Genomic DNA, 23837 nt, shown 5'->3' on the forward strand with positions numbered 1-23837 from the left:
TTTGAACATTCCCCTAGAGGAGGGCATGGCAGTCCACAGGGTCTCAGAGTCAGATGCGACTGGGCGACTAAGCACACATGTATTTCACATTTTTAGTAACAGTAGTGGAGTGTTAGTCGCTCAGTCGTGTCCGACTCTTTGCAACCCCATGGACTGTAGCCCGCCAGGCTCCTCTGTCCATGGGATTCTCCAGGCAAGAACACTGGAGTGGGCTGCATTCCCTTCTCCAGAGGATCTTCCTGACCCAGGGATTGAACCTGGGTCTCCTGCGTTGCAGGCATATTCTTTCCCGTTTGAGCTACAGGGAATATTTTCTGACTTGCTCACTACAATATGAGATCCAAGAGGGGGCAAAGACTTCATTTTGTTCATTGCTGTGCCCCCAGGGCCTAGAAATGTGCCTGGCACATAACTGGGGCTCAGAGCGGAGCTGATGAACAGACAGAGCAGCCCTGTCACGCTCTCCTGTGTGATCATCACTCATCCATTCACTCAGCCCTTCATTTGTGCTGCCACCTGCTCTATGCCAAGGGCTACCCTTCTTTGCAGGGGTCTTGGTCTGGCAGGGCAGGACAGAGTGCTAGGCCATCATGATGGGGAGGGGTAAGGAGTGAGGGACCTCTGACTCAGTTGGTACGATGGGAAGAGGAGGCTGAGTGGGGCTTGAAGGTGCAAAGCCACTCTCTATGTGGAGACATTTGATCGTGGTTTTTCATCTCCTCCCCACAACCCCCAAGACCAAGGCCGAACAGAGGGCAGGATGGGGATTACTCTCTAAAGCTCAGAGTAGGCATGGGTAGAGACCTGGCTCCAGAGCTGGGGCAGTGGGCTCCTTGATTCTTCCCAGGGCCAAGGGTTGGGGTGGGGGGTGGGAGTGGGTGGGGGTGGAGGGGTGTGGGGTGGGTTCCAGTTTTAAAAAAGATTGGAACCTTAAAAGAAGGGAGAAATTTCAGCCATCCTGGGTGGCTGAGGAGATGATCCCTGGAAGGCCCATCCTGAGTCATCAGGGGTCCCGAGGTTGCAGGGCCAGGAGGCCCGAGGCCAACCTGGAACAGCCTCTCCTGCTCAGGACCCCGCTCCTACCCGGACAGCCCCCAGCTGTCTCTCCTGGAGGGCGGCATTGAAGGTGGCTTTCCGGAGGCCTGACTGCAGGGATGCCAGCCTTTGTCCAGCCGAGGATAAAGGGAAGAGTGGCCTGCTCTATTATTCTGTCTCCAAACAGCAAGCAGGGCAGAGGGAAAAAGGCAGCCAGAGCGTGCGTGTGGGGGAGACTTACACACAGAGGATGAAGACAGAGAGCAGCCCTCCTGAGTTGGGGAGAGGGGGAGACACTGAGGGGAGAGGGGGACGGGACAAGGGTAGGGGGAGAAGAAAGATGGGCAGAGCCGGAGAAAGGAGAAGAGAGAGAGACATCTGGGGAGGAGAGGAGCCGGAAAAGAGGAGCAGAAGAAGGAGAAAGATGGAGAGACGGAGACAGAGAGACAGACAGAGAGACAGAGGGACAGACAGAGAGACAGAGGGACAGACAGAGGGACAGAGACAGACAGAGACAGAGAGACGGACAGACAGAGGGACAGAGGGACAGAGACAGAGAGACAGACAGAGGGACAGAGACAGAGAGACAGAGACAGAGAGACGGAGACAGAGAGACAGAGACAGACAGAGACAGAGACAGAGAGACAGACAGACAGAGGGACAGAGGGACAGAGACAGAGAGACAGACAGAGGGACAGAGACAGACAGACAGAGACAGCAACAGAGACAGAGAGACAGAGAGACAGAGAGAGGGACAGAGACAGAGAGACAGAGACAGAGAGATGGAGACAGAGAGACAGAGGGACAGCGACAGAGGGACAGACAGAGGGACAGAGACAGACAGAGACAGAGACAGAGGGACAGAGGCAGAGACAGAGGAACAGAGGCAGAGAAAAGACAGCAGAAGCTGCTGTCCTTGGTTCCTCCTTCGCTCTCCCCCCCAGCTCCCCCATGTCTCCTGTCTCTCTCCTTCCACCCCTCTCTCCCCAGGTCCTTCATCTCCGCCTCTCCTGGGCCGTCTCTGCCGCACTGTGCCGTCTCACTGTCATCCCAGAGCCTGTCTTGCTGGGAGCAGCCCTGGGGGCTCTGCTGGGGGAGATAGCGGGCACCACCACCCGCCTGGGGAACGGCCAGACACCAGAGCCCTCCTTCCTCAGCTTCCCCAAGTCCTGTCCCTCTGCCTCCAGCACATCCCTCGAGTCTGCTTCCATCCCTCCAATCAGCAATACAGCCCAGGCTCGGCAGGCCTCTGGGCCCCGGTTCCGCCCTCTGCAATGGGCTCTCACAAGGTACCCAGGTCCAGGCTTCACCACAAACCTGATGTTGCCACTGGCGACTCACCCCCCACCCCCAGGCCTGGCATTCAAGGCCGTTTGTTCCCAAGACAAGCTCTGCTCCTTCAGAGCCCCAGGCCTTTTCTCCTGCTCTTACCCCTGCCCGAGATGACTTCTCCCGCCGCCCACCATCCCTCCAGACCTTCACAGGGCTCTCTGCAGGAAGCCTGCTTTGACCCTCCTCATGGGAAAAGATGGATTCCTCGTGGGGAGCCCCTTCTCCACTGCGCTTCACCAGGCTTGTCAGGCCGCCCCCCTGCTGGGCTGCACCACCTCCAACACCTGAACCATGGTAGACGGTCCCTACGTGTCACTGAATGACCCCCTGGAGTGATGGTCCGCGTGCCGCATCTTCTCGTGACCTCATTTCCTCATCAGTAATGTGGATGTGCAAATAACTGCTCAGAGTGCTGGCATTCAGGAATGCACTGCGCAAACAGTGAGCGCCTACTGTCTGCTGAGTTATACAGGCCGGATGCCGAGAGGCACCAAGAGGGTGGTGTGCTCACGGTCAAGCACCAGCCAGATGTGAGGGGGGTTTCTGGTGTCCTGTCTTGGGGTCTGGGCAGTCCTCCCTGCGGTTCTCTTCTCTGACGTTCACCCAGGAATAGAGGCACTGGCGCTCCTAAGCCCCTGGTCCCCACCCCTGCCCTTTGCAGATCACTGGGGCATCAAGTCTCCCTGTCCATCTGCACTCAAGCTAGATTCTTCAAGCCCCCCCCCCCCCCAGGAAGCTTCTAGGGCACCAGAGGCTTCTTTTGGGTCTTTCCACCAGGCAGGAACCTGGGGGTCCTGAGATCCATCCCCTCCCCCTCTGCCCATCTCCAGCCTTCTTCCTGGGCAGGCAAGTGGGGGATGGGTCTGTATGCTCTCTCTATCTCTCTCTCTCTTTCACACACACACACTCACTCACTCACTCACTCTAGCACAGAATCCTGTTTCTGCCGCTTATTAGCTGGGTGACCCTGGGCAGTTTACTTAATTTCTCTGGATCCCGGCTCTCCTATCTGTAAAATGAGCTTCCTGACCCCTCTCACCGAGGACTGCTGCCAGGTTAAGTGGGCTAACAGAGGAGAAGGACACCTGTCTGGGGGAGGGGGCTGCCGTGCCTCAGCTGGGCACCTTCCAGCTTGGGTGGAATTCCTGGGGCTGCAGCGACTCTGGAGGGTTGCCAGCATCCTCCTGGGCCCCTCTGGCCCTGACCTTTGCTTCCATCAGCTTAGTCAAGTTGGGGGATGGACTGGCTGACCTGCCCAGGGCTGGCCTCGTGCACATCAGCTCCAAGGGGAATCCAGCCCCACACTGAAAACCCCACTCTCACAAGGCCTGTGTGCATCTAGCAACTTTCCCCGGGGCTTTTGGGAGAGGGGACTGGCATAGCCAAGTCCTCCTGTCTGGGGGCTCCTCCCTGGGGGCTCCCCCTCGCTGTGACTCCACCTCCTCTTCTCTTCTCTTCTGCCATCACTTTCTGCTCATTCCCCTCTGAAACTTCCGGTTCTTCTCCCCTGACCAATCCAGCCACGATCCTCCAGACTGGGCTCTGGGTCCACCTTGGCCTCTCTAAACTCATCAAGCGCCTGCTCCTGGGAGGCACAGCATTTGGCTCTTCTTCCCTCTGAAACTATCTCTAAATCTCCTCCCTATTTCATCCACAGTCAGCATTTCTGGACCTTTCCATCTCGTCACATTCTGCAGCCCTGGCACAGGCCTGGTACCCAATAGATGCTTAATAAAATCTCTTGGAATGTTGAAGTTTGTTTTCTGCCATTGATTTTCTAGCTGCTCCCATGGTGGGCTGCCCCCAGGGCCTGGTTCTTAGGTGTCAAGGAAGCTGGACTGAAAGCAGCTCCTCTCCATGCCCTGGAGGGGATGCCCCTGAAGGGCGCAGGGTGGCCACTGTGAGGGTATCACAGGCCATCCCCTCTCTGCTCTAGTGGATGGAGTTACTCTGCCTGTTTGGAACACTGAAACCTTGACTCTTAAGAGTTTCTGAGTCTTAGAATTCAGGAGCCTAGTGAAGAGCACAGACTCTGGCCCCCTGAATTCAAATTATTAGCTGTGCGACCTTGAGCAAGTTACTTAACTCTTCTCTGCCAGGGGTTCCTCATCTGCAACACAGTAGGGACGATTTACAAGACTGCGGAACGGACTCAATGCGTTAATATTTGTCAAGGGTTTAGACCAGGGGCTGGTGCGCATAAATGCTCTGTAAGTGTCTGAGAAATAAATCAGTGTGGATTTGGAGGAAATTGGAATCTGTGTGCTCTCAGAATCCTTAGGCCTGGGAGGGACCTGTCTCATGTCCTTGGGCAGGAATTTGACCCCAGCTTCCTTTAGTCCCAGCTTGCTTATCCCCACTGACAGATGTTCCCTACTCTTGCAGCCATGACAATTGCTAGAAAGTTCTCCTCAGGGATGGAGAGGAGTCTGGGCTTCTCTGCTCAGCAGCTGCTGAAGTATGAGGACCCAACAAGGCCTGGACTTCGTTCTGGGGAAGGGGATGGTGAGCCTGGTCCAGCTGTCAGGTGGGTGCACAAGGGGACTCCAGGCCAGGGCCCAGCTCACTTACCTCCTAGCAGGGGCCTGGGAGGCCCTTGCTCCCAGGGCAGGGCAGGGCAGGGCATAACGAGTGTGTGCGGCTGCTGCAGCCTTCTGCAAATACCAGGCACAATATAAATAGCAATAATGAATAAATGAAGCTCCAGCAGGCAGCGAGGGCCTCCAGGAGGGGCTGGCACAGCCCTGCTTCTTGTGGAGACCTGGAGTTGCAATCCCATCCCCCAGCAGGTTTGAGGGTCGCCCCTCATCCACACTGCTTCCGTGACCTTTACTCCATGTCCACCCTTCATGCCCACAGAACCCATCCGATGCTGAGCGATGGGGTGGGCAGAGTGTGAAGGAATGCACCATGAAGGTTTTTGCTGAAGCAGAAAGCATTTAGGTTGGACACAAAGCAGGACCTCCTGCCAGTGTGGACGCTTGAAGGAGGCTGGGGAGGGGGTGTTAATCCTGTCAGGACAGGGAAGGGACTGGGATCATGGAGGGGGGGCAAATGTCTCCTTCAATGTGAAAAAGAACCATGAATGATCAGAGTTGCTCAGAAAACAAAGAAGCTGTCCCAGGAGGTGGTGAGATCTATGTCACCCCAGGTATACAAGCGGGAGCTGGGCCCTCACTTGGGGGGACTGACAGAGAAGCCCCAGTCCTGAGGACTTACCATCTGCTGGCTTCTCAGGGTCCAGCCTGTGAGCTTAATGAAAATGTTGCCGGAGGAGACTGGAGAGAAAGCGCACAGTAGCTGGCATCTTCTCCCTGCCTTGCTGTCTGATCTCTTTCACTCTCCTAAGCCCGGGGCTTTCCCGCTGGGCACTCAGCCGGTCAGGGAATGGAGCCCCTGCTCGCGCCACCTCCTTCCTACCTCCAAGTCTTTGCACATGTCCCTTTTCCCTCTTCGATGCCAGTTCTCCACCCACCTCGTCTCCTCTTATCTCAGTCCTGCACGTGCCTTTGAGGTCCCGTGCAAGCCTTTGGCCCTGGATGAGGTCTTCCCCGAGACGTCTGATCTGCAGCCCACTCTGTTCTGAAATAAATCCATCCCGCCCGCGGACGCCTTCTGGCCTGCTCAGTCCGTGCCTGTGAGACACCACCACCCAGGCTGGTGTGTGCTTACATGACCTTGCACCGCGGTCTGGTGATGAAGGTTTGTCTGGTTTCCCTGGACAGATGAAAAGGTAGGAGGGATGAATGTTTGTTGAGGACCTACTATGTGCCAGGCACTGTGCTAAACCCTTTTTAGACTTCTCATTCTGCAGAGCATGAACTTGGAAATTCTTTTACGGGGAATCTGTGTGTTCCTTTCACATAAGAGGAACCTGGGGCCCAGAGACTGCAGGGGGTTTTGCAAGGCCCTCCTACAGGAAGGGGCTGAGCTGGGATCAAGCTGGAAGGCATCCTCTTCCAACTCTCTGTCCATTTAGCAGACCAAGTGGTTCCAAGGGAGGTCTCGGTATCCCTTCACTACAGCCCCAGCCCAGCAGGGTGTCCCCACTCCCCCAGCCTCCAAGGAGATGAAGTGGGGGTGGGAGAGCTGAGCAGAGGTTCTGACCCCTCTGGGTCCTGTGGCCCTGGCTTCCCTGGAGGGAATTGGTGAGGCTGGGGTATTTGTAGGTGGAGTGAGGCTTCCTTTCCGCCTGAGAGCCCTCTTGGAAGCCTTCCTGGAGGAGGTGGCTTTTCAGCCAAGCCTTGAAGAGTAGGAAGAAGCTGGGTGTGGATGAGAGGAGGGGAGGCTGCCTGGGCTGTGGTGTGAACCTTTGGAGTTGAGTTCTAAGCCGGGCTCCAGCCTGGAAAAGCTGGTGGTCTTAGACGGGCAGCCCCTCACCGGGGCAGCAAGGATCCTCTCCCCGCCCTTCACACAGCGTCTCGGTTAGAATCCGGACAGTAATGTGGCCAACCGGGCAGCGGGTCAGTAATGGGGTCCCTCCCTTTTTAATGCATGACGCAGCCCCCTTGTGGAGGGGATAGGACCCTCCCCCAGGCACGACCCTGAATGTTGAGGAGGTGGCCTCAAGGCTAGGGCGGCTTCCTGTCCTCTCGGGAGAAGAGGGGGCTCACCAGCGGCCGCCGTCGGTCTGTCTGTCGCCTCCACGCCTCCCCCCTCCAGCGTCCCGCGCCTGCAGCTTTCCCCGAAGACATTTGGTGTCAGTATAAGGACGGCTTTGCCTCGCACGCGGCGCGGCTCGGTCTCGCCGCCGCACGTCCCCGCACCGCCGGGCGCTCGGGCTCCTCCGCAGCCCCCGCCGCGCGCAGACCCCGCGCCTGGAGCCCGGGGCCGGAGGCGCGAGCCCAGCAGAGCCGGGCGAGGAACGCGGCCCCGACCCCACGCCCCCGCCCCGGGCCGCCGCCCGCGCGGGCTCCTCTCCCGGCACTTGCCCGCCGCGCGGTCCCCGCAGCGCCCCCGCCCCCGGCCCTGGCCCCGGCCCGGGAGCGCCGCGCTCCCGCCCGCCCGCCGCGCGCTCCAACTCCGGCTCGGTCCGCGGCTCGTCCGCGCTGCCGGCTTCTCGCCGCCCGCCGGAGCCGCGCGACACTCCCGCCAGCCCGCCGCCTCCTCGCGCCATGGCCCGGGCCCCGGTGCCCGCCGCCCACCGCCCGCCGCCCCTAGCGCCCCAGGGGCTCAGCTGATCCTGAATTGGCGGGGGGCGCCTGGCGGGGCTGCGGGTCCCCCTCGATTTCCGGCTTCGGGGGACGCGTCGCCCCCGTAGCTCTAACGTGGACGACCCCCCCCCAACCCCCCGCGGCCCGGCCAAGTCCATGCCAAGGTAGGTGGGGGTGGGGGTGGAGAGGGGGAGGGAACTGGAAGCAAGGGAGGGTTCCGCTCCGATGCCAATTTCTTGGCGCGTCGTGCTCTTTATTGGGGCGTTTATTTATTTCTGGGGACCGGTCCCCCCACCTGCGTGTGCCTATCAGGTCGGCCCCCCCACCCCGAGCCTTGGGGGTAGGTGCCTTGGGAGGAAGGACGGGAAACTTTGACCGGTCTCTTCTCCAAGGCCACGAAAGTTCTCTCCGTGCCAATGCTGAAGCCGGCTGAGCCAGCGCTGCAGAAATTTATTCAACAAGTCAGGCTGCCGGCCGAGGGTTGCGGGGGGGCGGGCGCCCAGGCTGTCTGTCGGTCTATCCCGCTGTCCCTCCGTGGCTGGCTCTGCGGCCGGCGGGACCAAAGCTCGTGCCCGTGTCCAGGGGGCTGAGCTGGGAGTGTTGGCGGAGGCAGGGCGGCCGCAGGGGGATTGAATGGGGGAATCCCAGAAAGCGTTTAACTTTCCTCGAGGCCGGGGTGGGAGCCGGCCCCCTCCTTGGTCAGCACCCCGAGGGTGCCCAGAGCCTCGCTGTGGGAAGCCAGGCGGGGGTCGGAGCTGGGACTCTGGGGGGTAAAAGGAAACCTCAGTAGGTTGGGGCTGGTTATATAATGAGTGTTTATGATGACTGGGTTTTAATTGTGTGCTGGGTGGTGTGTGTGTAGGATGTGGGGGGACAGGAGGCCTTGGCAGGGGTGGCAGGCCTCTGGGGGTAGGGCATGAAGCCTGGCGGGAGGGGGCTCTTAGATGGGCCCAGACTGAGGCTTCAGTCAGCTGCTCTGCTTGTGTCTTTCTTTCCCTTCAGGGTCCTGGGGGCTCTAAAGCCGTGAATGAGGTTGGCCTCTGGAGACACCTGGGAGCTGTGTTCTGGCCCTGGGAGTCTGTGGTCTGGGGCCAGGTGTGTGCATGTGTGTGTGCGTGTGTGTTTGTGTGTGTGTGTGAGTGAGAGAGAGAGAGAGAGAGAAAGCGAGAGGAAGCTTGCTTGCGTCTGCTGTGGGGTGTGATCAGGTCTGACATGTCGACACGCCGTGTGACGGCGTCCTAGGGGCTGGGGTGCTCAGGATGGCCTGACCAGGGAGCCGGTCTGTCCTGCTGTCTCTTGCTGCCCAGGGGACTCAGCCAGCAGATACTGGCCCTGTCTCGGGCCAGGGTGCTGTGCAGATGGAGCTGTGGGTCTGTGGCCCGGGGCCCGTGGGAAAGGGTCTGGCTGAGGAGTTGGGCTGCTTGCCTGCTGCTCAGGCCCTGTCCATGCTGTCAGACCACCATTCAGATCAGTGTCTCCCCTCAGCCCCCAGGACTGGCCCTGGAAACTCTTGTCCACCCTTTAGGACAAACTTTCTGTTCAGGCTCCAGGCCCCTGGGCCTTGTATGGGGAGTGGGCTGGGGCCTCTAGAGACTTCTCTGTCCCCTTCCCTCCGCCACCATCCATGTTGCGCCCAGTCGGGGAGGACCCAGGGGGTGACAGGGCAGGTGGCACTGAGCTGGGATGACTCTGGGGCTGCAGTCTGGGGGAGGAAAAGGGAAGAGCCCCATCCTGAGGGAGTGCTAAGCTGGCTGGCGCCAAACTCGCCCTGCCCCCCAACACCCCCACCCCCAGGGGCCTGGGTACCACTCCAGGACCCTGCCTGGCTGCTCAGAGCTGCCCAAGGCTGCCTCTGGAGCTCCATGGGGGGCAGCCTGGGGGAGGGGCGGCCAGCCTGGCTGAAGGTCTCTCCTAGTTGCTTTGATGGAGGTCCTCCGCCCCCTTTCCCTCCACCTTCCTTCCAAGAGGGCATCTTCTAGGCCCACCAGGGGGCACCACCCAGCAGTTCTCTGTGCCCTGATTCTCCTTGACCTTGGGTAGGGAGGTGGGGGCGGAGGTAGCTGCCAGAATCCCCTCCCTCTGCCTGGTGCTGTCTTCAGACAAGCCTGCCCCTCGCGGCCCCGCAGCCAAGCTGGGAGCAGTTTCAGGGACTGGCATTTGACCGCAGCCTCCCAGGGGTCCTGGACCCAGATCCACATCCCAGAAACCGCAGCTGGAGGGGTGCATCGCCTCCGACTCACCTCCCTCTGTCCCCCTCCACTGCCATCTCTGTCCCCTCACCCTGTGCCCCAAGTGGGGCTCCCCGGGAAAGTCTGCTTCTGGGCCCCGCTCTGTCCCTCCCCCACGCTCGAGGGGCTCCCGCCCCAGCAGCTTCTGAAGGCACACAAGGTAACAAGACAGGCTCTCATGAGGCTCCTTGGTTCGTGCCCATCTCTTCCTGGGCCGCCTTGTTCACCGGATGCCCAGTCAGTGTGCTCAAAAGTATGTCTGGAAAGAGAGGCTGCCGGGCTGGGTGGGGCGGCAAGGGGTGCATGGCTCTTCTCCCTCCTTCCCCATCCCCCCTCCTCTTCTGGCTCCCGGCTTCCTTTGGTCCGCCCTTCCCCTTGCTCCTTTTTGACCTCTCCCCGCCCTCTGGTTCTTTTCTGCAGAGCCTTTCCTTTCTGCAAGTTCCCAGGAGGTGCTCTTGGCTAGCGCCCTCAATCCTTCTTGCCTGCAGGAGTCTGGCGTGCGGCTCTGCTGGGGGCCCAGAGACTGCCCAGGGAGCTGGAAGCGTGTGGTCTGTGGGCCCGTGCTCCGTCATCCGTGGATCTCGGTGAATGTGTGAGTGTGTGGGTCTGTGAGCCTTTAGGTCCGTGGGACTGTGGGTGTATGGGTCTGTGTGTCCACACGTTCTTGGGTCTGTGGATCCTCATATCCAGGAAGATGTGGGCTGAGTCTCTCCCCCTCATGGCTGCCAGTCTATGGAGGGAAGAAAAAAAATCTGATGTCCTGGATTCCCTTCTCTCTTTTGTGTTTGATAAGCACCTACTTTGTGCCAAGCCCTGATCTGGGCCCTTGAGGGATGTAGCAGTGAACAGAGGGGAGCAGACGAAGGCTTGGAGTATCTGTGCCCCTAGGAGGGGTCTGGGGCATCCCTCCTGCCAGGTGCCCAGGTGTGGGCACGTGGTCATAGGGCCTGCTTTCCTCGTTCACGCTCAGAAAGGAGAGCCAGGCTGTGTTTGGCACCTGTGGGGAAGGGTGCAGATCATGGAAGCCTTTGGAAGCACGAGGTGTTTGGGTACCCTGGGAGCTAGTGCTGGGAGCTTCCGGGGCTCCTTGAGCAGGAGAAGATGAGAGGGAAGTGGTTTCTCCAGGGTGGAGGCCACAGTCTTTTGGGGCCAAGGTCAGCACAGGCCTCGTGCTGCCTTGCCGACCTTCTCCCTTCATCTCGGAGGCCCTCGCTCTGCCAGTTCCCCATCTTCTGCACTCCGGCCTGGGCAGTCTCGCTGAGAAGAGTGTCAGGGCTTTCCTTCTTACCGCTGACCACCGGCCCTGAGGAGCAGTCAGGGCTGCCCTTCACTCGCCACTGGTCCAGGGACTCAGGCTTCCTCCCTGGATCCCTCAGCTCTTGTCCCAGCCGGGAGAGACATGAGCCCATGCAGGGTCACAGGCCTGGGCCCTGAGGGGCAAGGCACTTAGCATCATGGGAGCATTGGCTGCTTGTAAAATTGGGAAAATAGCATCCACCTTAAGGGATTTTTATGAGGCTTAGAAATGTCTCTGCAGTGCCTAGCACGGGTTCTGGTACAGGGAAGCTGCCTTTTTTCCTTAAGGTGCTTTCTGAATCTCCTTCCCCATTCGCTGCCCCTTTCGAGAGATAGAGAAAGGACCTTGTGTTGCATTTTATACAAGAGAAATGAAGCTTGCTGTGACTACGATGCAGAGCAGGTGGAGCTGGGACTCTGGACCCAGGGTTCTTTCTGCTAGAATGCTCTTCCTCCGTCAGGGGCCACCGTCACCCTGACTGGTTTGCTGAAGTAAGACCCGAGGCCCTACCTCCTGCAGAGGCACTGAAAAATGATCAGCAGAGTCACCAGATGGGAGATGTTCAAACACACGGATGGAGATTCAAACACAGCCCCACTTGCTGGGACTTGTCTTGAGGCCGAGGGCCGACGAACAAATGATGATGCCTAGCGACAGACACATGGACAGGTCCTGGGGGCGAAAGCATGACTTCAGCCTTCCGTCTACAGCCTGGCCTGGACAACCCTTTAACTGGGGAATTGGATTTGAACCCCCTCTATCCAAATCCTAGCTCTTTGACTAAGTAGCGCCTGACCTTGGGAAAATCCCCGCATCGCTCTGTACCTCGGTTCTTCGCCTCTACTTGGAGAGGGCAAGAGTGCTTACTTCATTGGTTTGTAAAGAAGTGCCTGGCACATAGCATGCGCTCAACAGTGTCGGCTGTGAGTCTTGTTAGCTGTCTTGGAGGGGCTGCTCATCCAATTCATCGAATGCAGCAAGGATGAAGGGTGAGCTGTTGATTCTGGGGACAGAACCAAGGTGACCGCAGTATGTGGGCAGGCTCAGCTGGCCAGACCAGAGCAAGTTTTGTGTCAGGTCCCGCACTTAGAGGCCAGATTTCAGCCATTCCTCTTTAGGCTAGAGGAGCCCTTGACTTGGCTGCCGTTCCTCTGAAGATCAGAGGAGACCGGTGGACCATACGCCTCATTGTTGCTTCAGTCTGGCTGCTAGGCTCCCAGACTGCATCAAGAGAGTTCCATCTCCATCTCTGCAGAGTCAGGAGCGCACCTGTCTGCTCTGCTCTGGGTGACGTGGTGCAAACCTGGTCTAGCCCTTGCAGAGGGGAAGTTGGCAGACTCTAGCATGACAGGGGAGAGGTCCCAAGGAACAGATGATCTGGAAATTGTCACCCAAGAAATGGATCAGGGAGCCAGTGACAAGAGGCCTGGGGCAGATGAGGTTTGGGGGTGGGCGGGCGGTTGTCACACATCTGCTGGGCTGTCATCTGGAAGAGGGAGCAGACAGAGGGTGCGGGGGGCTCTGAGACGCCAGCTGGAAGATTCTGGTAGGCAGGTTTCCCGCAGCCTCATAGAGACTTTTTCCCAGGCTCTGCATTGGAGGGTGTGGTGTCTGTGTGTGTGTCTGTGCGTGTGTGATAATGAGTGTATGAAGTGTGTGTGTGCATGTTTGTGTGAGTGAATGTGTCTGTGTATGTGTGTATCATGGTGAGTGTGTGTCTGTATGTGTGCGCGTGTTTGTGACTGACAATGTGTAAGACATCTGTCTGTGTGACTGGGTGTGGTGTGAGTGTGTGATTGTAGGTATGTCTCTGTGTGTGATTGTGATTGTGTTATCTTGTGCTGGTGAATGTGTGTGGTGATGACTACGTCACTTTTGGGGTCTCAGTCTTTTCAGAAATTCCTTGTTTAGAAATCTGGAGCCACTGCGTTTCTGGGACGCTTGAGTTCCAGAGTTCTGGAATTCTGTGGCTGATGCTCTAACACGCTTGGGAAACCATCACAGATTCTTTGTGCACTGGCCCAGTGGCTGGTGGTGTGGTTAGGTGCTGGTGTGTGTGTTACCCCATTCATCCTCCCAGTGGCCCCACCACAGAACAGCCAATGGCCTCATTTTATAGACAGGGCATCCGAGGTCCCTGCCAGGTTGTCCTGTGCTAAGGTGAGCTGGTGTCAGAACTGGGGCTGATACAAGTCTTGGCTTCCCGCGCTGGTGCTCTGAAGCACACGTTACAGACTGGAAGGCTATCATAGTTGATATCTTGGTCTCTAAGGTTCGTTCTGGGTGATTCTAAGATATTCTGATTCTGAGATTCCTGGATTCTAGGATTCCCAGAATGAATCTGTTGTTCTTGGAGCTGTGACATTATCTGATGTGTGGTTGTTGACAAAGGGATAAACAAGTTGCTGGCCTGTGTGTGCCTGTGAACACACACACAAACACGCACACACACATGGCTTGGGTGACCCGGCCAGGCCTTGGGTTCTTCTCCACCAGGACTCTGGGCTTTGCAGAAACAAGACTTCCCCATACCATTCTCTAAAGGCTCTGGAGTGCCTACGGTAAGACCCTGGCAGGCAGATTAAACCAGAGACTTGGGAAGACTTGAGGGGCCTTTGCCCATACTGGGGGTCTTTGCTGGACCAGCAGCTGTATCTTCACTGCCTGGTGACTCAGCTGGGAGGGAAAGACTGGCTCCAGGGTACCTTTCTTTGTCCCAAAGTGGTGCCTGTGATGGTTCAGTGGGCTTGGGCTCAGGGGTGGCAGACCAGGCCTGGAACCTGACTCTGCCCTATACTGGTTGAATGATCTCAGGCACTGCTGGACTTCCTTGGTCCCCAGTCACATTCTCCATGAAGTAGGAATAAGCATGGTGTGTATGTCATAGGACTGTGGTGGAAATCAACATGGACAGTGCATACGAAGCCCTTTGCCTATTGCATGGTATAGGGTCAGACTCAGTCAGGGCCTCTGTGATGCTGTGATAGTGGTGGTGATGGTGATGGTGGTGATGATGGTGGTGGTGGTGGTGGTGATGATGGTGGTGGAGACAGTGATGATGGTGGTGGGGATGATGGTGGTAGTGATGGTGGTGGTGGAGATGATGGTGGTGGTGATGGTGGTGGTGATGGTGGTGGTGGAGATGATGATGATGGTGGTGGGGATGATGGTGGTGGTGGAGGTGGTGATGGTAGTGATGGTGGTGGTGGAGGTGGTGATGATGATGGTGGTGATGGTGGAGACAGTGATGATGGTGGTGATGATGATGGTGGTGGTGGTGATAGTGATGGTGGAGATGATGGTGGTGGTGGTGATGGTAGTGATGGTGATGGTGGAGATGATGATGATGGTGATGGTAGTGATGGTGATGGTGATGATGGTGGAGGTGGTGATGATGATGGTGGTGATGGTGGAGACAGTGATGATGGTGGAGATGATGATGGTGGTGGTGGTGGTGGTGGTGGTGATGGTGATGGTGATGATGGTGATGGTGGTGATGGTGATGGTAGTGGTGGTGATGGTGGAGATGATGATGGTGGTGATGGTGATGGTGGTGGTGGTGATGGTGGTGGTGATGGTGGTGGTGATGGTGATGATAGTGATGTTGATGGTGGAGATGATGATGGTGGTGATGGTGATGGTGGTGGTGGTGATGGTGGTGGTGATGGTGGTGGTGATGGTGGTGATGGTGATGGTGGAGATGGTGATGGTGGTGATGGTGATGGTGGTGGTGATGGTGGTGGTGGTGATGGTAGTGATGGTGATGGTGGAGATGATGATGGTGGTGATGGTGGTGGTGGAGATGGTGATGGTGGTGGTGATGGTGGTGGTGGTGATGGTAGTGATGGTGATGGTGGAGATGATGATGGTGGTGGTGGTGGTGGTGGTGGTGATGGTGGTGATGGTTGTGGTGATGATGGTTGTGGTGATGATGGTGATGATAGTGATGGTGATGGTGGAGATGATGATGGTGGTGGTGATGGTGGTGGTGGTGATGGTGATGGTGGAGATGATGATGGTGGTGGTGGAGATGATGATGATGGTGATGGTGGTGATGGTGATCGTGGTGATGATGATGGTAGTGGTGGTGATGATAGTGATGTTGATGGTGGAGATGATGATGGTGGTAATGGTGGTGATGGTGATGGTGGTGATGGTGGTGGTGGTGGTGATGGTGATGATGGTGATGGTGGTGGTGATGGTGATGGTGGAGATGATGGTGGTGGTGATGGTGGTGGTAGTGATGGTGATGGTGGAGATGATGATGGTGGTGATGGTGATGGTGGTGGTGGTGATGGTGATGATGGTGATGGTGGTGGTGGTGATGGTTGTGGTGATGATGGTGATGGTGGAGATGATGGTGGAGATGATGGTGGTGGTGATGGTGATGGTGGAGATGATGATGGTGGTGATGGTGATGGTGGTGATGGTGGTGGTGGTGATGGTGATGGTGGAGATGATGATGGTGGTGGTGATGATGGTGATGGTGATGGTGATGGTGATGGTGGTGATGGTGGTGATGGTGATGGTGGTGGTGGTGGTGGTGATGGTGGTAGTGGTGGTGGTGGAGATGGTGATGGTGGAGATGATGATGGTGATGGTGGTGGTGGTGATGGTGATGGTGGTGATGGTGATGGTGATGGTGGTGGTGGAGATGATGATGGTTGTGGTGGTGGTGGTGGTGGTGATGGTTGTGGTGATGATGGTGATGGTGGTGATGGTGATGGTGGAGATGATGATGGTGGTGATGGTGGTGGTGGTGATGGTGGTGGTGATGGTGATGGTGGTGATGGTGATGGTGGTGATGGTGGTGGTGGTGATGGTGGAGATGATGATGGTGGTGATGGTGGTGATGGTGGTGATGGTGGTGGTGGAGATGATGATGGTGGTGATGGTGATGATGGTTGTGGTGATGATGGTGGTGGTGGTGGTGGTGGTGATGGTGGAGATGATGATGGTGGTGGTGGTGATGGTGGTGGTGGTGGTGGTGGTGGAGATGGTGGTGATAGCACAGAGACGGTTAGGGTGACAGCCATTGGAGATGACATCACTGGCCCCATACCTGCTTGGGCAACCACCTTCATGGGTCCTATAGCATCTTTCCATCTGTGCCACTTTGCCTCTTCACAGGAGTCTGCAGAGGGAGGCAGGAGGAAGGCTGAGCTTCACAGAGAGAAAACTGAGACTCCAAGAGGCCAGTGGAATCAGGAGTAGGTGGGGGTATGCTGTAGATACAGTGGGGTCCTGATCCTGCCCTTGGTCGTGGAGGCCAGTCTAGTCACACACTGGCCTGTGGGGCCACCCTGGGAGCGCTTAGAGGGAGGAGGCTGTGAACACGGAGGCAGCCCAGACTCTGGGGCCAGATGGACCTGAGTTTGAATTCATCAACGCTGCCTACCACCTAAGGTGAGTGGTCTGCTTTCTCTGAGGCTCCATCTGCAGACAGGACAAAGCCCAGGGGGACCCAGCTGCCAACTCCCCAAGAACCTTCAGCCACAGACAATGAGCAGCTGGGGACAGGAGCTGGGCTACAGGCACAGAGCAGGGGGAATTGGGAACGGAGAGCTGAAGCCGGAGAGCTCTGGCCTGGGCAGCTGCGAGGGAGCAGGCCAGCGGGAGATGGCCTGGAGGGTCACGGGGGAGCAGGTCAGAGGGTGGAAGCTGGGTGGGGCGGTGGGGAGTGGATTGGTGGCCTTGGCAGTCCTGGTCTCTAAGAGCCCTGCAGTGTGGGAGGAGACGCGTGAAAGCGAGGGACGGCACAGTGTGACAGCTTTCCACAGGGCCAGGTAAGGCGAAGAGCAAGCTAGCACCGAGGGGAATGAGCTGAGGGCGGGGAGAGGAGGCGGTTCTGTGCGGTCCCAGAGGCCATGGCAGCCGCTACCCCCTCTGCTGTTCCCAGCAGAGCTTTGGCGGAGCTGGGCGAGGTGGCACTGGGGCCAGTGCCAGGCCAGGCTCCCCTGCCTGTAAAATATACCTCAAAGCCACCCCTTTCTTCTCACCCCCTCCAGCATCCCAGGCCAGCCCAGCCCATCCTCCCAGGCTCCTTCTGGTCCTCCCCTGCCTCTCTTCCTACTCTCCCTTCAGCCCACAGAGGGGTGGGGTTAAAACGCAGCCCCAAGCACACCACTCCCTGCATAAACCCTTCCGCGGCTTCCTGTTGCAGTTGGACTAAAACCCAAGCTCCGTGGCTCACAACGGGCCCCGCCAGACTCTTCAGTTTCATCCCTCCTCCCTGGTGCCAGCTCCGCCACACTGGCCTCGTTTCTGTTCCTTGGATGCACCAGCTGTTCCTGGTACCTGGAGGCCTCTTCCCACCGAGCATCCATGGCTGGTGCCTCCAGTTCTTGTTTTTATTGTAAAGGTCGCCATTAGAGGGCAAGATGGGTTCTTCCTGAGCCCACCTTTCTCCCTGTTTATTTACTTCCCAGCACTTTTTACTTATTTAGTCACCAACTGTTTGCTGAGCACCTGTTATGTTCTAGGCACTGTCCAGGCGCTGGGGCGAACGATGCAGACCACAGTCCCCAGTCTCTTGCAGCCCCCTTTCAGGTCGGGAGACAGACACTAAATCATAAATATGTAAATACATAAATTATGCGGCATGTTGGGTGGTGATAAGAGCTTTGGAAGCCTAGAGAGAAAAATAAATTGACCCGTGTTCCTCTCTCTCTCTTGCTGGACTGAAGGCTGAATGAAGGCTGGTGCCGAGTCTGGCTTCTTCACCAATGTAGCCCCCTGAGCCCACACGCTCCCTGCACATAGTAGGTGCTCAGGAAATCAGTGTTGGGCAAATGAATGAATTGTCAGGGCCCGGGAGAAGGGAGGATGGGAGATGGGGAGAGGGTGTTCTCGGGAGAGGGAGCCGCATAAGCAGAGGTCTGGGAGAGGAGGCAGCCTGTACCCAGGATGGGACGAGGCAGTGTTTGGCACGAGCATGGGGCCAGTGTGGGGAGCGGTGGACTCGGGCTGGCACGGCCGTGAGCAGACCTGCAGCCACCCCGGGGAGGATGTTTTTCCTCCCAGTGGTTGACACGTGGCGGGCCAAGGTGCCTGGGAGCTTATGTAAGGCCCATGGCTATTTTTCTGGAACCAAGAGCAAAGCTCTGAGCTCAGGAGAAAACTTGGCCTCACTGACCAGCCGGGCGAAGAGGTAGGAGGTGCCACCTCCCGCCTGTTGCCCCAAGAGCCAGAGAAATGTCCAAATGTATCACCTCTGGGTGGCCCAGCTGACAGCTTAGCAGCCACGGGTGGCAGCTGGGTATGTACCACTCATCCCTGACTCCCACTGCCCATCCTGGCACTGCCAGGGTGTCAGGGCCCAGGAGACTCCCCTGGAGGATTCAGGGATTGTTAACCTCTTGGGTGATATGGGCAGGGGAAGGCCCCGCCCTTGACTGGCTGTGGAGGGGGCTGAGCAAGGCCACAGTCAGTTGTCACTGAATCTGGAGGCTGGTGCTGGGCTTCTGGCCTCTAGACGTGCCCTAGTTTAGCCTGTGCCCAGGAGTAACCTGGGTATGCCCCTCCCATCTCAGTTTCTCCATCTGCTAAATGGGCCCAGTAAGGCTTCTGGGGTTGTAATGAGCATCAGATGAAGCCAGGCTGTCAAAGTACCTCCGAGTGGAAGTTAGGACCAGTTAAGTGAGTTGCAGGTCCCAGCGCAAAATGAGAATGTGGGCCCCTTGATGGAAAAGTATTAAGGGTTTCAAGTTTGTGACCACAGAACATTAAACCAAGCGGAGGGTCCTCCTGAGACACTCAGGAAGCCAGCCCCGATGGAGCTCTGTCTCTGTGTCTGTCCTCTCTCTTCGCCGTGTCTCAGTTTCTCCAGCTGTAAAGAGGCTGGTGTGTGAGGTCCTTCTGAGTTCTCAGCTTTATGGAGCGGTGGGTGGGGTGTCCCTGGGCTCACCTGTAGGTCTTGGCTCAAGGGTCATTTCCTCAGGGAAGTCTGCCCTGATTCCACCCCGGCTTTCTCGGGTACCTAGAGGTCCCACGGCACCTCTGCTTTGTAGCACACATCATCCTGGCACTTCTGTCTTCCCAATAACTCTTGTCTTTCTCTTGCAACTTTTCTTCGGTGATGCAATAAATATACAACTTTGGTCTCGTTGGAAAAAAAAAACCTTACAACAGTATCACAGCTGTGTTCTAAGAAGGTTTTATTCTCTCTATATTTCATCTCCTCCGAATGAGGTTCACCAAGGTTGACCAGACCTGCCCCAATACCACCAGCCTGGAAGTGGTTTCCAACTTGGGTGCCTCCGGGCCCTCAGCTCTTCTGACCCTCACAGCCAGAGTGTGGGTGAGGCACCTACAAGGGCTTGAGGCTGGGCTGTCTGAGCCGTGTCCCTTTGTCGAGGGAGGCGGGTGCCAGGCTCGCCCCTAACCCCCTGCCAAGTGCTGCCTCTTTTTCCTCTGCAGGGCTCCCTGCTCAGCACCGACATGGCTGAGAACTCCCCACCGCCCCCTTCCCCTGCCGCAGCCCCGGTGGCTGAACCCGGAGTCACGGAGCAGCCGGGGCCCCAGAGCCCCCCTCCCTCCCCTCCTGGCCCAGAAGAGCCCATGGACGGAGTTGACCCAGAAGTCCCTCACCCGGACCTGGCCCCTGTTGCCTTCTTCTGCCTGCGACAGACCACCAGCCCCCGGAACTGGTGCATCAAGATGGTGTGTAACCCATATCCTTTGTGGGGCCTGGGTTTATCTGGATTCTGCCCGGGTCCCCGCCGGTCCCTCTGGCCAGATGGCCTGTGGCCTGGACTGAGGCTGAGAGGCTGTGGTGTCGGTTAGGAAGCTCAGGTGCTGGGCCTGGGAGATCTCGGACTACAGAGCTCAGACGGATGAGGACCTGGCGTCCTGCTGATGTGAATGTTCTGGAAGTTGCTGATGACCATGGGCAGTCAGTGCAGTGTCCAGTGGGCTCAGGAAGCCCTCGGGTGTGAACTTTAGGTCTGCAGGAGGAAGCAGAGTTAAGTCAGACACTGGCCCGTGGCCCAGCTCCCGGTGCTCAAGTCATTCGGGGGTTGCTGACTACAGGGGTGATGAGAGATGAGAGCCTGTCGGGGAACCATGGGCCTGGACCACTGACAGGTGACCCTGACACGCGGAGTGAGGCTCCACCCACCTCACCTCCTTACAGAGCTTCCTGCCTCCACTTGCTGCCTCTCCTCTGCTCGGGTCACCCCCTGGTGAAGACCGTCTTGGAGGCACAGCAGAGTCCCACCCAGCCCCCAGGCCCTGCCCCGCTCCCCTCATTCTGCTTCCCCTGCTCTTCCAGGCCTCAGGGCCTTCTCACACTCTCTCCTTTGAAATGCCTTCCCTTCCCTCTTCACTGGGCCAAATCCTTTGTTGCATCCTTCAAATCCCCACTTACAAGTCACTTCCTCAGGGCAACCCTCTGTGGTTTCTCCTCCGCCCCTCTTGCTTGTTGTCCCTAGCTAGTGTGGGACTCAGAATCTGACACTGTCTCCTCCAGGGCACTGTCAGGTGACCAGGACACAGACCAAGCCTGTCTTTTTGACTGTGGGACCTCAGCACCCAGCACAGTGCCTGGCACATTGCGGGCGCTCCTGCAGTGCTCGCTGGGCGCGTGTCTCCACAGTGAACGGAGCAGAGGCCCCATCACGGGGCACTCAGGCTGGGCTTTAGGATCTTGGGGGGATGTAGTGGGATTCTTTGATTCCATGCCAAGGGCTCCAGGATTCTTCCCCAGCCACAAACCTCCCTCCCGCCCCTCTTTCCTGGGAGGGAGCTCAGGAAAGGAGCATTGCATAACCCAGTGTTCCTCAGTGCGGGCAGGGTTGGCATTTGGAGTGTGATGGTGTTGTGCGGTCTGAGCTGTCCTGCACAGCGCCGGATGTTTGCTCTTCCTGGTCCCTAAACATTGGTAGGGAGCAGCCCTCCATTATTGCGCCAACCAAAAATGAGCCATCGCATCTGCAGACGTTGCAGGAGTCTGCTCTGCATCAAGAACCCAAAGGAGTGGTGGACATGGAGGTGTCAGGGTCAGGCCAGCAGGGAAAGGCTGTCAGGACCTGCAGGCCCGGGTGGGAGAAGGGTGGTGTGGGAGGTCCTCCCGGGACAGACTGGGGCTCAGAGCCAGCTGCCCTTTGAAACTTGGTGCTTCCTGACTCAGCTCCTCTCCCAGACCAGAGGCAGGCCCTGAGTCACTGCCTGACTCACTGGAGAGACAGAAGGCCGCTGGGACCCTCCGTAAGCTGCCAAGCCCGGGTGGCAGGGGTCCACTCACCCAGAGGTCAACGCCGTTCCTTACCTGGTCTGGGCCTTGAGCTCGCACTGTCAGCCGGGTTTCAGCTGGGAGGACTCTGCATCTGAAATGTCAGGGGGTCCGTTGTGCTGTTTTGTTTTTTTTTTGAATCAACTAATTTATTTTGAAAAGTATTTATTCTGTGGCTGCTGTGGGCCTTAGCTGCCGTCCATGGGGTCTTTGTTGCATCGTGCAGGGTTTTCACTGCAGTGCAGGGATTCTCTAGTTGTGGTGTGTGGACTCAGGAGTTGCAGTGCCTGGGCTTAGTTGCTCCATGGCACGTGGGATCTTCGTTTCCCGACCAGGGATCAAACCCACGTCCCCTGCATTGGAAGGCACATTCTTAACCATGGGACTGCCAGGGAGGTCCCCCCTGGTGCTGTCTGACTCATGGGTAAGTGGCATGTGGAAAGCATTGGGGACTGGAGTAAGACAGACCCATGGGCTGGTTCTGCCTGTTGTTTGCTGTGTGACCACAAGCCAATTTCTTAACTTCTCTGAGCCTCAGTTTCTCATCTGTTAAACAGAGGTGGTATTTACGCATTTTACTGGATTACATTGAAGACCAAAGCAGTACATAACTAGCACATGGGAAAGCAAATCTTTGTAACCTAGAAAACCACACATGTGGTTATCACTCTTATTACCTGTGTCCAAAAGTGATCAGGGCCCTCACTTACAGCTGAGTAAACACTACTCATGGTAGGTTCACCAAGACACTGGGCATCACATCTTTAGATAGAATGTAATGCCTTCAGAGGGCATTGTTTCCAGGGAAAATCAGATTCCATCTCTGTGATTTAGGTAGATTTGTGCCAGTTACCATGCTGATACCCATGCCCTCATCCATGCAGACATTGCAAATCGATCACGGCGTCCTCCAGCAGGGCACCCTTGGCAGCATGACTAATCAGTTTGAAACCCATTTTCCACCCTCGATTAGACTTTGAGAGCCTTTCTTAGGCATGTCACTGGCGGCATGTGGGTGAACGGCCAGTGGTGGGTTGTATGCACTCTGGTTTCCTTTCCCTGAGCCTTAGTTTTCTCATCTCTGTGATGGGACAATTAAAGATGGTTAGGGATGATTCTTGCCAAGCACCCAGCCACGTGTCCAGCCCAGAGGTGAGGCCAGGGGAGGAGGGGCGGTGATAATAACAAGAGCCAGCACTGTGTGCTGAATGGTTTGCTTGCAGTATCACCTTTTAACCCTTATAACCACACCCCAGGAGGTAGGTGCTGTCAGAGCCCCATTTACACACGGGAAAAGTGAGCTCAGAGAGGTTGACTAACTTTTATCCAGGTTGCACAGCCAGGATGTGGTAAAACTAGCAAATACCTCAATCTCTCTGAATTCCCCAGGCTCAGCTTTTATCCAGGACACGGCTGCCACCTTCGGAGGCTGGAGACAGGTTCTCCACACTCCACTGGAGCAAGGATGCTTTGCAGTTCTGGGCGGCTGGGCGGGGGTCTTCCTGGGTTCCAACGTGTACCTTTGGCAGCCACCTCACTGTGCCAGGAGGACTTTGCAGCCCCCTGCCTTCCCGCGTGCCCCTGGCTGCTGCCTGCCCCATGCCAGCTTGCGCTGAGCCAGCGCCGTGTGAGCCAGCCATGCGTGGTGGGAGCCAGTCGGCTGTGGAGGCTGCCTCTCTGCTGGGCAAGGGAGGGCGCCAGCCTGGGCCGGGAGGCGGGAGACACCAGTTGCCGGTGACCTTGGGCAAGTCACTTCCCCTCTTTCGCCCTCGGGCTGCCTGTCTGTAGGATGGGGAGACTCGGGCAGTCTCCCTGAGTCAGGAGGGGCTGTCTAGGGTGCCCGTTTCCCTGCTGCCTTTGTCAGAAAGTGTCCTGTAGTGTGCAGGGATGGGGCTCCGTGTTCCTGGTGGGCGGTTGGCCTCGCTCTGTGCTTTCATGGCTGTGCCTGGTTCTCATCTGCTCCTCCGTCCCAATTCTGTTTGCTTCTGGTGCCCCGCCTGGCTCTGCTGCTAGGACTGGGGGTCTGTGGGTGCACTTGCATTGAACCCCACCTGGCTGAGACCCTGCCGCCTTGCAGACCCTCTGACCTGGGTCATCCTGGGGCAGGAAGAGACAGAATCCATTTTCTCATCACAGCCCTGCGGTGTCAAGCCTTGTGCTGTTCGCTGTGAGGGTTCAGTGAATTTGCTGAGGTGGGCGAACGGGCTCTTGTTCATCCGTCCCTTACTCACCCATTCATGAGTTGGGTCGGCAAGCCTTTACTGAGTGCCTGCCATGTACCAGGCTCAAACAGAGGCCAACTATGGCCATTTTGTGCAGGGGAGGGTCACTCTGGCTCCCTTGGCAATAAGCCAGCCAGGAGACCATCATGAGAGGGGATCTGGGGAGGCTGGTGGCTGAGGGTGCTGGTGGGGCCGGAAAGAGGGGTCCGCGTGGAGGCATGGCTGCCTTGGGGTTGGTGTTGGAAAGACACAGGGGTGACCCCAGGGACTGTAGCTTGGTCAAGCATGAATGTTAACCTTCTTGGCCAAGGGGCCTTTGTCTTTGCTGAGCCTCAGTTT

General features: G+C 57.4%; 1 protein-coding gene across 1 annotated transcript in view; it reads left to right on the forward strand.

Annotated features, from left to right (window-relative positions):
- The first annotated feature begins 7729 nt into the window (after positions 1 to 7729).
- Positions 7730 to 23837, forward strand: part of CACNA1I (calcium voltage-gated channel subunit alpha1 I) — a 128118-nt gene continuing 112010 nt past the window's right edge. The window contains exons 1-2 of the mRNA XM_027968131.3: positions 7730 to 10340; positions 19464 to 19717. Coding sequence (XP_027823932.2) covers positions 19485 to 19717 — 233 coding nt within the window. The 5' untranslated portion in view covers positions 7730 to 10340; positions 19464 to 19484. The remainder of the gene's footprint in view (positions 10341 to 19463; positions 19718 to 23837) is intronic.

Source organism: Ovis aries, chromosome 3, assembly GCF_016772045.2.
Source record: "Ovis aries strain OAR_USU_Benz2616 breed Rambouillet chromosome 3, ARS-UI_Ramb_v3.0, whole genome shotgun sequence".
In the NCBI taxonomy this organism is placed as follows: Eukaryota; Metazoa; Chordata; class Mammalia; order Artiodactyla; family Bovidae; genus Ovis; species Ovis aries.